Source organism: Ranitomeya imitator, chromosome 3 (genome assembly GCF_032444005.1).
Source record: "Ranitomeya imitator isolate aRanImi1 chromosome 3, aRanImi1.pri, whole genome shotgun sequence".
Taxonomy (NCBI): domain Eukaryota; kingdom Metazoa; phylum Chordata; class Amphibia; order Anura; family Dendrobatidae; genus Ranitomeya; species Ranitomeya imitator.
In genome coordinates this window covers 488,792,086-488,808,559 of record NC_091284.1, presented here as the reverse complement: position 1 = coordinate 488,808,559, position 16,474 = coordinate 488,792,086, and the positions used below count along the sequence as shown (strand labels likewise).

General features: G+C 41.9%; 1 protein-coding gene across 4 annotated transcripts in view; it reads left to right on the top strand.

The window, feature by feature from the left end:
• The window catches only part of TBC1D8 (TBC1 domain family member 8), a 138,624-nt gene that overhangs the window by 76,016 nt on the left and 46,134 nt on the right, over window positions 1-16,474 (top strand). For all 4 annotated transcript variants that reach the window (XM_069757599.1, XM_069757600.1, XM_069757601.1 and 1 more), the window contains 3 exons: window positions 3,796-4,003; window positions 7,173-7,355; window positions 13,495-13,644. In XM_069757599.1, coding sequence (XP_069613700.1) covers window positions 3,796-4,003; window positions 7,173-7,355; window positions 13,495-13,644 — 541 coding nt within the window. The remainder of the gene's footprint in view (window positions 1-3,795; window positions 4,004-7,172; window positions 7,356-13,494; window positions 13,645-16,474) is intronic.

The window sequence follows — 16,474 nt, the reverse complement described above, 5'->3', positions numbered from 1 at the left end:
TACAGGAGGAGATGACACACAGGTATATACTGTATACAGTAGCAGATGACACACAGGTATATACTATATACAGGAGGAGATGATTTACAGGTATATACTATATACAGGAGGAGATGACACACGTATAAACTATATACAGGAGGAGATGACACACGTATAAACTATATACAGGAGGAGATGACACACAGGTATATACTATATACAGGAGGAGATGACACACATATATACTTTATACAGGGGAGATGACACACAGGTATATACTATATACAGGAGGAGATGACATACAGGTATATACTATATACAGGAGGAGATGACATCCTGGTATATACTATATACAGGGGAGATGACATACAGGTACATACTATAGACAGTGGAGATGACACACAGGTATATTCTATATACAGGTGGAGATGACAAAGGTATATACTGGAAGAGATGACACAGGTATATACTTTATACAGGAGGAGATGACACACGTATATATTATATACAGGAGGAGATGACATACAGGTATATACTTTATAAAAGAGGAGATGACACATAGGTATAGATGAGGAGAGGACATACAGCAGGTATATACTATATACAGGGGAGATGACATACAGGTATATACTATATACAGGAGATGACATACAGGTATATACTATATATAGGAGGAGATGACATACAGGTATGTAGTATATACAGAAGAGATGACATACAGATATATAGTATATACAGAAGAGATGACATACAGGTATATAATATATATACAGGAGGAGATGACACATGGGTATATACAATATACAGGAGGAGATGACATACAGCAGGTATATACTATTTACAGGTGAGATGGCATACAGGTATATACTATATACAAGAGAAGACATACATGTGTATACTGTATATAAGGAAGATGACAAACGTGTATACTGAGGTGAAAATGAGGGGTGTGAGTGCAAAATGAGGAGTGAGGGAAAATAGTGGAGTGATTGGAAAATGACAAATGTGAGGTTGAAATGACAAGTGTTAGGGGGGAATGAGAGGAGTGAGGGGGAAAATGAGGTGTAAAGTTACCGTCACACTGAACGATATCGTTAACGATATCGTTGCTTTTTGTGACGTAGCAACGATATCGTTAACGAAATTGTTCTGTGTGACAGCGACCAACGATCAGGCCCCTGCTGGGAGATCGTTGGTCGCTGGGGAAAGTCCAGCACTTTATTTTGTCGCTGGATCTCCCGCTGACATCGCTGAATCGGCGTGTGTGACGCCGATTCAGCGATGTCGTCACTGGTAACCAGGGTAAACATCAAGTTACTAAGCGCAGGGCCGCGCTTAGTAACCCGATGTTTACCCTGGTTACCGTTGTAAATGTAAAAAAAACAAACACCACATACTTACATTCCCGGTGTCTGGTCAGGTCCCTCGCCGTCCGCTTCCCGCACTGACTGGTGAGCGCTCAGTCAGTGCTGAAAGCTGGAGGCGAGGGACCTGACCAGACACCGGGAATGTAAGTATGTGGTGTTTGTTTTTTTACATTTACAACGGTAACCAGGGTAAACATCGGGTTACTAAGCGCGGCCCTGCGCTTAGGAACCCGATGTTTACCCTGGTTACCCGAGGACTTCAGGATCGTTGGTCGCTGGAGAGCTGTCTGTGTGACCGCTCTCCAGCAACCAAACAGCGACGCTGCAGCGATCGTCATCGTTGTCGGTATCGCTGCAGCGTCGCTTAGTGTGACGGTACCTTAAGGGAGAAAATGAGAGGCATGATGGGAAAATAAGAGACGTGAGGTGCTATAACTAACCACAGATATTTACTATGCCCAGGCAACGCCGGGCTTTTCAGGTAGTATTATATATTTTGTTTAATTTCTGATGCAAATGTGGCCCTCTTTTATTTTAGAATTATATACCCTATTTAAAATAAAATGCCAATACCACTTTGGTGGCTTGTGTTTGTAAGAAAGTCTTGACTGCTCAGTTTTCTAGCAAATAGTTGCCTAATGGCGTCCATTAGGGCTCCGTTATCCTAAGGAGTCCTGGCTAACTCCCTGCTCTTTTTTCACAGATCAGCAGTTTCTCGGATGTTTTCTGTGCTGCTTCAGGAAATCACAGATTAATAAAATAGCCTGGGTTGATAGTGAAATATTTTGAGAAGTAATATATAAAGCCTTTGGAAACTTCTCTTACAATGAATGCTATTTGCCAGACTTTAAGTTGACCTATAGATCTGCTCAAAACAGTCTGTATCAAAATTGCTTGGAATCAGAAATCCACTTTGCAGTTCATACATCGTGTCACCGTCCAATCAGAAGCCTGCAAAAAAAAAGCTTTAGAACAAACTCTTCCTAAATGCATCTAAAACTGTTCAAGAAAAATGCCTCCTACAAAAACTTCCCAAAGAAGTGGTACTTGCTAAAGCCGTTCCCTTGGAAAAACTCGCTTTTGAACACCACCTAGTAAAAAAGTAAAAACGCTTTGTTCAAACGCCCCTTTTTCACCACATTTTTAATTTGATTTTCGTGCCATTTTTGTTGTTTTTTGGGGGGCTGATTGTGTGGGGGCTGATTACGTGTGTACTTTGTCTACAGTACATGTTTAATAAAGTTAATTTAATTAGCCAATTCACAGTGAAAATGCTGCAAAAATGTTTGTTGTGTTTCTTGCAACTTTTTTTTCACTTTCTCAATGCTTTCAATGGGAGAAAAACGTTGCAAAAACACTGAAAAAATGGATATGCTGCAGATTTAAAAAAGAGTTCACATTCAGTCAAGTGTGAGGTATCCCTGATCTCATAGCTTTTTATGGTACTGTAAACAGAAGCTTTTCATTTGCATTAAGAAAAGCGTCGCAGATACATGCTGCATGTGAACGGTGCCTTACTCTGATTATATTCTTATTGAGGGGGCTGTGAGTTCTGCCCATTTTTAACTTTCTCATGTAATAACATGACGTGTACTTTGTGACTGTAAAGGTACCTACACACATGATATTGTTAACGATATCGTTGCAACGTCACGCTTTTTGTGACGTAGCAACAATCTCGCTAACGATCTTCTTTGTGTGACAGTGACCAACGATCAGGCCCCTGCTGGGAGATCATTAAACCATATATAACAACGGAGTTCAAGTCCAAATTAGTGTATAAAAATATCAATTTTATTAATCTTCCATATTAACAACAATCATAATAAAATACTATATATCTGACATAACATGCTCAGCAAGGGAAAGCAACAACGGTACCAGACCTGTGTGATCAGCCACTCACTGCCATAATCAAAATAAAGTGCTTAGTGCTACTGTCCAATATAATGGGACAGGAAAAAGAACCCCAGGACCAAATATTGTTATATATCTAACGTCAAATGTAACTTATTCCTCCTGGCACTTTTCCTTACCCATGTAGCAGGCAGCGGATGGTCACACAGCACAGCCCCAACACGCGTTTCGCGTTGGCTTCGTCAGGGGGAGATCATTGGTCATGGGGAATGATCAGGACCTTTTTTTGGTCGCTGATCACCCGCAGTCATCGCTGGATCGGCGTGTGTGACGAAGACAGTTTCAACAATGCCGAAGTCTTTCCCCGGATCGTTGGTCGCTGGAGAGAGCTGTCTGTGTGACAGCTCCCCAGCGACCACACAATGACTTACCAACGATCACGCCCAGGTCGTATCGCTGGTCGTGATCGTTGGTAAGTCGTTTAGTGTAACGGTACCTTAAGTTTTCGATTGTTAATGTGAACACATAATGTAGATTCACTGACCATGTATATTAGTTTGTATCAAGAACTCGGTGTTTCTTTTTAAAGGGATCTAGAGGCAAGAGCACAAAAGGAGTTTTTTCGGGCAATGTTTAAGCTTCCGAGAATTGAGAAGTTGTATGATGTCGTGGATTGTTCCCTATGGACCCCCTTCAGCCGATGCCATACACCCGGCAGGATATATACTTCTGACAGCTATCTCTGCTTTGCCAGCAAGGAAGACGGAGTGTGCAATGTTATTATACCACTCACAGAGGTAGGACTTTAAGGCTGGGGCTACAAAGCAACGGTGGCCATGACACAGGCCGCACAGCCAAAAATGGCTCTATGCAACTAATAGGGGTAACCGGCTGCATTGTGACCTGTATGGTACAAGGACTGTGGCACGCAAGTATAAAAACGTCCTTCTGGACCCTAGTTTTTGCAACTTGCTTGAAACAGTGGCAGCATTTTGCCAGTCACAGTGTGACCTTATGCAACTGCATTACACTGTGATGTAGCAGAGGCATAGGGTGATCTTTGGCCGCACAACCTGCATTGTGGCCAAAATCACTAAGTAGCCGCAGCCTAAATGATTTGCAATTTTTTGTGTTTTATAATTTTATGTGTTGCATAACATTAGTCTACAAAATGTTATATAGTTTATTATATAATATATTATCCGAGAAATCTGCCTTTTTATCCTCCTGGATTGCTCTTTAACTCTCAGTACTGAAATAGGAGACGGCAGTTGGTGCTCATGAAGTTCTATCTTGTCATAGATGTAGAAGTTGAAAGCTTGTGATTTTTTTTTTTTTTTTTTTTTTTTTATATACCTTTCTGTAAATTACTCATCTCAGCACTTGCTGGTGTACGTATATTTTCTTGCCATATCCGTTTATAGAATTATGAAGTGGTATCGAAATTTAACCCCTTCATGACCATGGGATTTTTCGTTTTTCCGTGTTCGTTTTTCACTCCCCTCCTTCCCAGAGCCATAACATTTTTATTTTTCCGTCAATATGGCCATGTGAGGGCTTATTTTTTGCGGGACGAGTTGTACTTTTGAACGACATCATTGGTTTTAGCATGTCGTGTACTAGAAAACGGGAAAAAAATTCCAAGTGCGGTGAAATTGCAAAAAAAGTGCAGTCCCACACTTGTTTTTTGTTTGGCTTTTTTGCTAGGTTCACTAAATGCTAAAAATGACCTGCCATTATGATTCTCCAGGTCATTACGAGTTCATAGACACCAAACATGACTAGGTTATTTTTTATCTAAGTGGTGAAAAAAAATTCCAAACTTTGCTAAAAAAAAAAAAAAAATTGCGCCATTTTCCGATACTCGTAGCGTCTCCATTTTTCGTGATCTGGGGTCGGTTGAGGGCTTATTTTTTGCGTGCCGAGATGACGTTTTTAATGATAGCATTTCGGTGCAGATATGTTCTTTTGATCGCCCATTATTGCATTTTAATGCAATGTCGCGGCGACCAAAAAAACGTAATTCTGGTGTTTCAAATTTTTTTCCCGCTACGCTGTTTAGCGATCAGGTTAATGCTTTTTTTTAAATTGATAGATCGGGCGATTCTGAGCGCGGCGATACCAAATATGTGTAGATTTGATATTTTTTTTATTGATTTATTTTGATTGGGGCGAAAGGGGGGTGATTTAAACTTTTATATTTTTTTTATTTTTTTAACATTTTTTTCAATCTTTTTTTTTTTTACTTTTGCCATGCTTCAATAGCCTCCATGGGAGGGTAGAAGCAGGCACAACGCGATCGCCTCTGCTACATAGCAGCGATCTGCTGTTCGCTGCTATGTAGCAGAAAATCAGGTGTGCTGTGAGCGCTGACCACAGGGTGGCGCTCACAGCCACCGGCGATCAGTAACCATAGAGGTCTCAACGACCTCTAGGGTTACAATGGAGACGCATCGCCGACCCCCGATCATGTGACGGGGGTCGGCGATGACGTCATTTCCGGCCGCCCGGCCGGAAGCGGTAGTTAAATGCCGCTGTCTGCGTTTGACAGCGGCATTTAACTGGTTAATAGGTGCGGACAGATCGCGATTCTGCCCGCGCCTATTACGGGCACATGTCAGCTGTTCAAAACAGCTGACATGTCCCGGCTTTGATGCGGGCTCACTGCGGAGCCCTGCATCAAAGCAGGGGATCTGACCTTGGACGTATTATCCCGTCCACGGTCAGATAGGGGTTAAGAAATGGTAGAAATTCTTGAGCTTCTAGTTTTACAGATATAAGGCCTGATTAAGCAAATGCTTTGTGTCAGAGTTCTTGCATAATTGCTGCAGATTTTAAAATTTTTCCTAATTTGTGAATTTTTGCGATTTTTGCAACAGTGCCACTATACTTTTAGGCCATGTTCACACGTTGCGGTGTTCCGCAGCGGTTTTACACCTGCTCCATAATAGAAAACCGCAGGTGTAAAACCGCAGTAGAATCCGCACAAAAACCGCGGTAAATCATGATAAATCCGCAGGAAAAACGCAGTGTTGCACATAGCCTCAGAGCTTAGTGGACAGGACATGGCTGAGCACAGCCCAACAAAATCAAAATAATGTACAGCAAAACAGTGGCGTAAATTACAACAGAAATCTACTTCAGTCTGTGATTGCAGTGCATTTCTTACACTGTCACTTGCCAACTACATAGCTGAAACATACACCAAATTCATTATTTAGATTGTGAGCCCCATTGGGGACAGCGATGATGTGTGCAAACTGTAAAGCGCTGCGGAATATGTTAGCGCTATATAAAAATAAAGATTATTATTATTATTACCGGTAATGAATTTCCAATTTATCATCTCTTTTCTTGCACCAGTTTTTAGCAAATGAATGGAAAGTCACACATTTTTGCACTTTTTTTTTTAATTATTATACATTTTTTATAGTGCCATTTATTTCATTGCGCATTACATGTGAAAAGGGGGCAAATATAGACAAATACAATAAACATGAGAAAAATCAAGGCACTAACAGGTACTGAAGGAGAGAGGGTCCTGCGCGCGAGAGCCTCAACAATTTTCTAAAAAGCGGGCAGACGTGCTGAACTTGGCAGAACAGAGCTCGTCGTAATTTATAGCAAAAATTACCTCAGCACAAATCTGGGATAGATTTTAGACTATGGCTTATGGGCAGCCTGAACCTGCATTAAAACTATTATTCCACGTTCACAAGCTCAGTATTTAGTCAGTTTACCTCAGTATGTGTAGGCCAAAACCAGGAGTGGATGATGAATACAGAAGTGGTGTATATGTTTCTATTATACTTTTCCTCTGATAGTTCCACTCCTGGTTTTGGCTTACAGATACTGAGGTAAAAAAACTCACCAAATACTGAACGTGTGAACATGGCCTAAGAGTAGACTAGTACCTGACAAAAAATATTTAATTTGTTCCTTTTGCTATAATTTTCATAATTTTAGGTAGTAAGTGTGGAGAAGATGGAGGACACCAGTCTTCTTCCAAACCCGATCATTATCAGCATAAGGCAACAGATGGCTTTCCAGTTTATTGAGCTGAAGGATCGAGAGAGTCTGGTTAATGGTTTACTCCAAAGGCTTCAACAAGTCAACACAAGCTCATTGTGTCCCAGAAACCGAGACCTGGTACCGTATGAACATAACTGACAGTTCTTGTGCCATAGTAATACGCAATCATTATATTGCTGGAAAGACTAAGCAGATGGAGGCCACGGGAAAAACGTCTTTCTGCTGGCTCCATGCGTCATAGCTTATTTTTTCATCATCTGTAACTACCCCAAAGTCTCAGCTTTGAGATGTGACTCCATTGGATAGATGACATATAATCCTCTCTTGTACTGTGTGGGTGGTAATAAGCTGTGTGCTGCATTGTCGATTGTCATCCCATTCTACACATTTATAGAGGATCTGTCACCAGATTTCACAACACAACCATACGTTATGAAACATATGTTAGACCGGATGATCATTTTACAACCCAATAGAAAATGTATAAAATGAGCCCTAGCTCGACTCAATAACATGCATGTTTTGGGTAAAGAAGAGAACTTTAACCCCTTTCTGCCATTAGACGTACTATTCCGTCCATGTGGGGTGGGCCTTACTTCCCAAGGACGGAATAGTACGTCATAGGCGATCGGCCGCCCTCATGGGGTGAGCGCGGCCGGGTGTCAGCTGCTTATCGCAGCTGACATCCGGCACTATGTGCCAGGAGCGGTCACGGACCGCCCCCGGCACATTAACCCCCGGCACACCGCGATCAAACATGATCGCGATGTGCCGGCGGTACAGGGAAGCATCGCGCAGGGAGGGGGCTCCCTGCGGGCTTCCCTGAGCTCCCTGCAGCAACGCGATGTGATCGCGTTGCTCCGGGGGTCTCCTACCTTCCTCCCTGCAGCAAATCCCGGATCCAAGATGGCCGCGGATCCGGGTCCTGCAGGGAGGGAGGTGGCTTACCAAGTGCCTGCTCAGAGCAGGCACTTGATAACGCTGCAGCGCTCTGAGACAGATCAGTGATCTGACAGAGTGCTGTGCAAACTGTCAGATCACCGATCTGTATTGTCTTCCCCTGGGACAAAATAAAAAAGTAAAAAAAAATTTTTACAAGTGTGTAAAAAAAAAAAAAAAAAAATCCTAAATAATGAAAAAAAAAATTATTATTCCCATAAATACATTTCTTTAAATAAAAAAATAAAAGTGCACATATTTAGTATCGCCGCATCCTTAACGACCCGACCTATAAAACTGTCCCACTAGTTAACCCCTTCAGTAAACACCGTAAGAAAAAAAGAGGCAAAAAACAACGCTCTATTATCATACCGCCGAACAAAAAGTGGAATAACACGCGATCAAAAAGACGGATATAAATAACCATGGTACCGCTGAAAGCGTCATCTTGTCCCGCAAAAAACGAGCCGCCATACAGCAACATCAGCAAAAAAATAAAAAAGTTATAGTCCTCAGAATAAAGCGATGCAAAAATAATTATTTTTTCTATAAAATAGTTTTTATCGTATAAAAGCGCCAAAACATAAAAAAAGGATTTAAATGAGGTATCGCTGTAATCGTACTGACCCGAAGAATAAAACTGCTTTATCAATTTTACCAAACGCGGAACGGTATAAACGCCTCCCCCAAAAGAAATTTATGAATAGCTGGTTTTTGGTAATTCTGCCTCACAAAAATCGGAATAAAAAGCGATCAAAAAATGTCACGTGCCCGAAAATGTTACCAATAAAAACGTCAACTCATCCCGCAAAAAAACAAGACCTCACATGACTCTGTGGACCAAAATATGGAAAAATTATAGCTCTCAAAATGTGGTAACGCAAAAAATATTTTTTGCAATAAAAAGCGTCTTTCAGTGTGTGACGGCTGCCAATCATAAAAATCCGCTAAAAAACTCGCTATAAAAGTAAATCAAACCCCCCTTCATCACCCCCTTAGTTAGGGAAAAATAAAAAAATAAATATATATTTATTTCCATTTTCCCATTAGGGTTAGGGCTAGGGTTAGGGCTAGGGTTGGGGCTAGGGTTATGGTTAGGGTTAGGGCTAGAGTTAAGGCTACAGTTAGGGTTAAGGCTACAGTTAGGGTTGGGGCTAAAGTTAGGGTTAGGGTTTGGATTACATTTGCGATTGGGAATAGGGTTGGGATTAGGGGTGTGTCTGGGTTAGAGGTGTGGTTAGGATTACCGTTGGAATTGGGGTTAGGGGTGTGTTTGGATTAGGGTTTCAGTTATAATTGGGGGGTTTCCACTGTTTAGACACATCAGGGGCTCTCCAAACGCGACATGGCGTCCGATCTCAATTCCAGCCAATTCTGCGTTGAAAAAGTAAAACAGTGCTCCTTCCCTCCCGAGCTCTCCCGTGTGCCCAAACAGGAGTTTACCCCAACATATGGGGTATCAGCGTACTCAGGACAAATTGGACAACAACTTTTGGGGTCCAATTTCTCCTGTTACCCTCGAGAAAATACAAAACTGGGGGCTAAAAAATAATTTTGGGGGGAATTTTTTTTTTTCACGGCTCTGCGTTAGAAACTGTAGTGAAGCACTTGGGGGCTCAAAGTTCTCACAACACATCTAGATAAGTTCCTTGGAGGGTCTAGTTTCCAATATGGGGTCACTTGTGGGGGGTTTCTACTGTTTAGGTACATTAGAGGTTCTGCAAACGCAATGTGACGCCTGCAGACCATTCCATCTAAGTCTGCATTCCAAATGGCGCTCCTTCCCTTCCGAGCCCTCCCATGCGCCCAAACGGTGGTTCCCCCCTTCCCCCACATATGGGGCATCAGCGCACTCAGGACAAATTGGACAACAACTTTTGGGGTCCAATTTCTCCTGTTACCCTCGAGAAAATACAAAACTGGGGGCTAAAAAATAATTTTGGGGGGAATTTTTTTTTTTATTTTCACGGCTCTGCGTTAGAAACTGTAGTGAAGCACTTGGGGGCTCAAAGTTCTCACAACACATCTAGATAAGTTCCTTGGAGGGTCTAGTTTCCAATATGGGGTCACTTGTGGGGGGTTTCTACTGTTTAGGTACATTAGGGGCTCTGCAAACGCAATGTGACGCCTGCAGACCATTCCATCTAAGTCTGTATTCCAAATGGCGCTCCTTCCCTTCCGAGCCCTCCCATGCGCCCAAACAGTGGTTCCCCCCACATATAGGGTATCAGCGCACTCAGGACAAATTGCACAACAACTTTTGGTTCCAATTTCTTCTCTTACCATTGGGAAAATAAAAAATTGGGGGCGAAAAGATAATTTTTGTGAAAAAAAAATGATTTTTTATTTTTACGGTTCTGCATTATAAACTTCTGTGAAGCACTTGGTGGGTCAAAGTGCTCACCACACCTCTAGATAAGTTCCTTAGGGGGTCTACTTTCCAAAATGGTGTCACTTGTGGGGGGTTTCAATGTTTAGGCACATCAGTGGCTCTCCAAACGCAACATGGCGTCCCATCTCAATTCCAGTCAATTTTGCATTGAAAAGCCAAATGGCACTCCTTCGCTTCCAAGCTCTGTCATGCGCCCAAACAGTGGTTTACCTCCACATATGGGGTATCGGCGTACTCAGGACAAATTGTACAACAACGTTTGGGGTCCATTGTCTCCTGTAACCCTTGGTAAAATAAAACAAATTAAAGCTGAAGTAAATTTTTTGTGAAAAAAAGTTAAATGTTAATTTTTATTTAAACATTCCAATAATTCCTGTGAAACACCTGAATGTGGTTTTGAGAACCTTGAGGGGTGCAGCTTTTAGAATGGTGTCACACTTGGGTATTTTCTATCATATAGACCCCTCAAAATGACTTCAAATGAGATGTGGTCCCTAAAATAAAATGGTGTTGTAAAAATGAGAAATTGCTGGTCAACTTTTAACCCTTATAATTCCCTAACAAAAAAAATTTTGGTTCCAAAATTGTGCTGATGTAAAGTAGACATGTGGGAAATGTTACTTATTAAGTATTTTGTGTGACATATCTCTGTGATTTAATTGCATAAAAATTCAAAGTTGGAAAATTGCAAAATTTTCAAAATTTTCGCCATATTTCCGTTTTTTTTCACAAATAAACGCAGGTAATATCAAATAAATTTTACCACTACCATGAAGTACAATATGTCACGAGAAAACAATGTCAGAATCACCGGGATCCGTTGAAGCGTTCCAGAGTTATAACCTCATAAAGGGACAGTGGTCAGAATTGTAAAAATTGGCCCGGTCCATAACGTGCAAACCACCCTTGGGGGTAAAGGGGTTAAAAAAAAAAAAAAAAAGATTAGACAGCCATTCTGACATGTCTTTTCAAAGTAAGTACACCATCCTCACTAGGTATGAAAGGTTTAATAATGTATGGAATTTGTATTGTGAAGTATGGCAACAGATCCTCTTCTATCATCATTTGCAGCAATGTTTTGCAGCTTTCTAAGATAATTTGTATTTCCACTCCTCACCATTTTAGGAAGTTGTTTACTGTAAGTGAATGAGAACTTTCCGAGGCAAGAAAGCTATACAGCCAGGTCTGCTCTAAGATGGGAAGGATATACATAAATGGAATCTGTCAGGTCGTCCAGAATGATTAGTGGCCATAATCCAGCAATACAATCATGTCCCTGATGTAGCATACAGTTCATATCTGCGCAAAAATGACACTTATTACCATCACTCATATGCCCACAATCTCTGACTAATTCAGTGGGCGTTGTTTTCATAGAACTGTCTGACTTCACAGTTGCTCTTCACGCCTCCAAAGGATGATTGACGTTGTCCACATGGCCCGTGTGGTGAACTCTACCCGGCTTCCTATGCACTTGTGCCTGGCCTGGGGAGGAGTGTACGAGAAGTGTGGCAAATGTCAATCACTCTTTAGGGGGCGTGATCAATGAGTGTGAATCTGGCCTGTTCTTCGAAACTAGACTGAGATGGTTCACATGTGCATGAGGGCAATAGCAGTCATTTTTGTGCATATAAGAACAACTGTATGATACGTCACGGGCATGATTTTATTGCTGGGAATCCATATGGGGGCAGTTCTGGAGGCCTGGGGGACCTGACAAGTTCCCTGTAAGGGTACCGTCACACAGTGGCACTTTTGTCGCTACGACGGTACGATTCGTGACGTTCCAGCGATATCCATACGATATCGCTGTGTCTGACACGCAGCAGCGATCAGGGATCCTGCTGAGAATCGTACGTCGTAGCAGATCGTTTGGAACATTCTTTGGTCGCTGGATCTCCCGCTGTCATCGCTAGATCGGTGTGTGTGACACCGATCTAGCGATGCGTTCGCTTGTAACCAGGGTAAACATCGGGTTACTAAGCGCAGGGCCGCGCTTAGTAACCCGATGTTTACCCTGGTTACCAGCGTAAATGTAAAAAAAACCAAACAGTACATACTTACATTCCGGTGTCCGTCAGGTCCCTTGCCGTCTGCTTCCCGCACTCACTGACTGCCGGCCGTAAAGTGAAAGCAGAGCACAGCGGTGACGTCACCGCTGTGCTTTCACTTTACGGCCGGCGCTCAGTCAGTGCGGGAAGCAGACGGCAAGGGACAGACACCGGAATGTAAGTATGTAGTGTTTGGTTTTTTTTACGCTGGTAACCAGGGTAAACATCGGGTTACTAAGCGCGGTCCTGCGCTTAGTAACCCGAAGTTTACCCTGGTTACCCGGGGACCTCGGCATCGTTGGTCGCTGGAGAGCTGTCTGTGTGACAGCTCTCCAGCGACCACACTACGACTTACCAACGATCATGGCCAGGTCGTATCGCTGGTCGTGATCGTTGGTAAATCGTATAGTGTGACGGTACCCTAAGTCACAGAGGTGTTCATCCTCTGAATGCAGACATGATTGCATTCCACTAAAGATAATCACTACATTTTGAAGCCAGATAAAAAATGTAATGTACTTATTCTTTGTAACCAGCAGTACTACTAATATCCTAATCATGAGGTACAGGCTACATTCTCCCAGCAGTCCTTGCTGTTTGCATGTGTAGTAATGTGCATGATGGTAATTCCGATCTCGGAGAGGCGAACTAGCCTCCTGGATAGAAGGAGCTCAGTCCTCAGGGGTGTTGGTATTGAAACAGTCAGCAGGTTTATCATTAATCGGAAATGTGATGATTTCAACGCAATAATTTACAATTCGTGCAACATTAGTTTTGTTCTTTAGTTACAAACTGACCTTTTTGTGTCATTATTTCACTGTAAAGGGGCAACTATACTTTACCCTTTCCAACCTAGCTCTCTCTTAATGATTAGGTGTTTGGTAAAGAAGGCTTTGGGAATATGAACCTAATAGTTAATCAGGATGTGGAAGGTGGAAATGAAACGGAGAAGTTGGTAACAAATGCAGAAGCGTTGATGTCCTCTTTTCATCAGATTGGAACTGGGAATCCCGACACTGGAACGGTACAGTATAATTGCTTCATAAATCCCTGTCTGCTGAAAGGAGGAACCACACACTACGTGATACTTTTTTTGTTTAGATGTATGACATGTCATGTAAAATTCTCATTTATAGAGTGGATGTTCTCTCTACTTCTGTGTATTGCACGAGCTCCGCAGGCCGTGCAGTAGGCATATCTCAGTATATAACAATATAGCAGTGTTTTGGTCATACTTATTAATCCCGTTTAACAATTTACTACACACAAGAACGCCTGTATATTGACGATACCTACATAAAGATGAAGCTGTTTAGAAAATAGTCTTAATTAAAGAGGTGATCCACTACAATGTATAATGCGCCCATTGATTTAAACCTTTTAAATAAGTATTTTTGTAAATAGCTTATGTTGCCATACGTGCCTGTGTGTGGCGCTATCGCTGCTCGCTCAGTCCCAATCACGTGACCCCGGCTGCAGCTACTGCTGACATCGCTGATGTCACGTCCTCTTCCTGACTCCCTTACATCACTGAGGTGTGACCCAGTCGCACGCACCCCCCTGATTGACTGGGCCGTGGGCAGTGTTTCACCGCAGGTCACAGCCCAGTATCCAGCGTGTGCTTGTGGCCGATGAAAGCCGAGGACAGAGGGAAATTGCGCACTGGATACTTTAAAAGGTTTAAATCGATGGGCACATTATACATTGTAGTAGACCACCTCTTTAAACATTTCTGCAAAGTAATGCATTTCCATGTAACAGACTGCAAAGAAAGAAAACAAACTGTCATTCTTCTTGTTTAATCAAGCCTGCAGGCTTCAAAGGAACACATCCACTTTAAAAAAAAATAAAAAATAAGTCCAACGACTTGAGCTTTAAGAAAAGAAAAAAAATAGTATTCTTTATTTCAATATTTAAAAAAAAAAAAAAATATATATATATATATATATATAGCAACTCAGTCATATAGTTATCAAATAATACCACAATTATAAGTAACAAGTCCCACAGTACTAATACCAATATTACCAACACTACTGCCATTCAAGGAACAAACAACACCTCCATACCATGACCACATATTACCACCACATAGAGACCGAATACTACCACCACACTGATAATTAACAAAAAACACTGTGCTAAGAGCAATATCTCCATCATACAGTTACCATAAGGTTGTAGATACCAATTGTACATAGGTGCTCTGTATACCATGTATATATGGAAACAGGAACACATGGGCTACTTGCACAGTGAACAAGTCTGTAGGAACATGTTCACACACCACAAAGAAACTTGAAGACACAAAAGAGCATAGTAGAAACAAAAACACTCAGTTTAAAAAAATCGCAGTAATCCACAAGTGCTAGTAAAAGATGTAAAAAACAGGGTATTTGGTTGATACGTTTTTTTGCAAAAAATGTATGCTAAGCTGCTCCACCAAACGTCACGGTGTACCCATATCAGAGCAGTCCTAACTGATGTATGCATTCCCTATCTGATGTATTTGTTTACTGAATAGGTAAATCCAGAGCTGCACTCACATCGTCAAAAGTCTTCCTGTTTCTGTAGAATATAAGGCTATGTGCACTTGTTCAGGAATTTTCGTGTTTTTACGCTATAAAAACGTGAAAAAAAGCATTCATTAAGCATCCTATTATTAGAATGCATTCCGCATTTTTTGTGCACATGCTGCGTTTTTTTCCGCGGCGGAATCGCATTACGGAAAAAAACGCAGCATGCTCATTCTTTGTGCGGAGTCGCGGGGATTCCGCACACATAGGAATGCATTGATCTGATTACTTCCCACATGGGGCTATGTCCACCATGCAGGAAGTAAGCAGATCATGTGCGGTTGGTATCCAGGGTGGAGTAGAGGAGACTCTCCTCCAGGCCCTGGGTACCATATAATTGTTAAAAAAAAGAAAAAAAGAATTTAAAAAAAATCATGATATTTTCACCTTCCGGCGTCCCGCTCTGTGTTCCCGCTCCTCGCGATGCTCCCGTTCCGAGTAATGCCTTGCGGCAATGACCTAAGATGACATAGCGATGCTGCACAGGCAGCATCAATAGTAAAAAGTTGGTCACACTTGTCAAACACTGTTTTTTTTTATCAGATAGATTTTTATTATCCGCAAAGAATAAACAATCAGAATATTTCTCATGACAATGTTTCATTAAACATTTACAGATAACTTTTTCCCCCCGACCAAGAGCCCCCCCACCCCGCCCAACCCCAGAGACCTCAGCCAGAGCCGCCCCACTTCCCATCATCATACAAACATTTGAATAAACATCCGTTATATTTCCATTGAATACTAGGCTCCCTATATTCTCATTTATCATCCTAATTCAAGTCTACATGGTTGCCACAGCTTGTGGAAGATGTCCAGCTTATTCCTTTTGGTGTAGATACTTTTCTCCAAAGTAAGTATATGCTCCGCTTGCTTAAGAAAGTCTCTTCTTGTTGGAGGTTCCTCTCTAATCCAAAATTTGGCGATCAATTTCCTAGCAATGAATAACAATCGTGCAATAGCTATTTTAAACATGTTGTCCGTAACAATTTCCTCCACATATCCCAATATGCAAGTCAGTGGAACCCTAGGGACAGAACATCCATACACCAGTTCAATACGATTTAAAACAACTATCCAGAAGGAGGACAGTCTAGGGCACTGCCACATCATATGCAATATCCCCGCCTGGGATTGTGAGCACCGAGGGCATTCCGAGTTCTGCCTAAGCCCAGCCTTGAACAACCTGTCAGGGGTTCTATAGGCCCTATGGATTACGAATAACTGTGATAGCCTGCCAGGTTCACTCATTGATATCTTGGGCACATATTCTAGGAC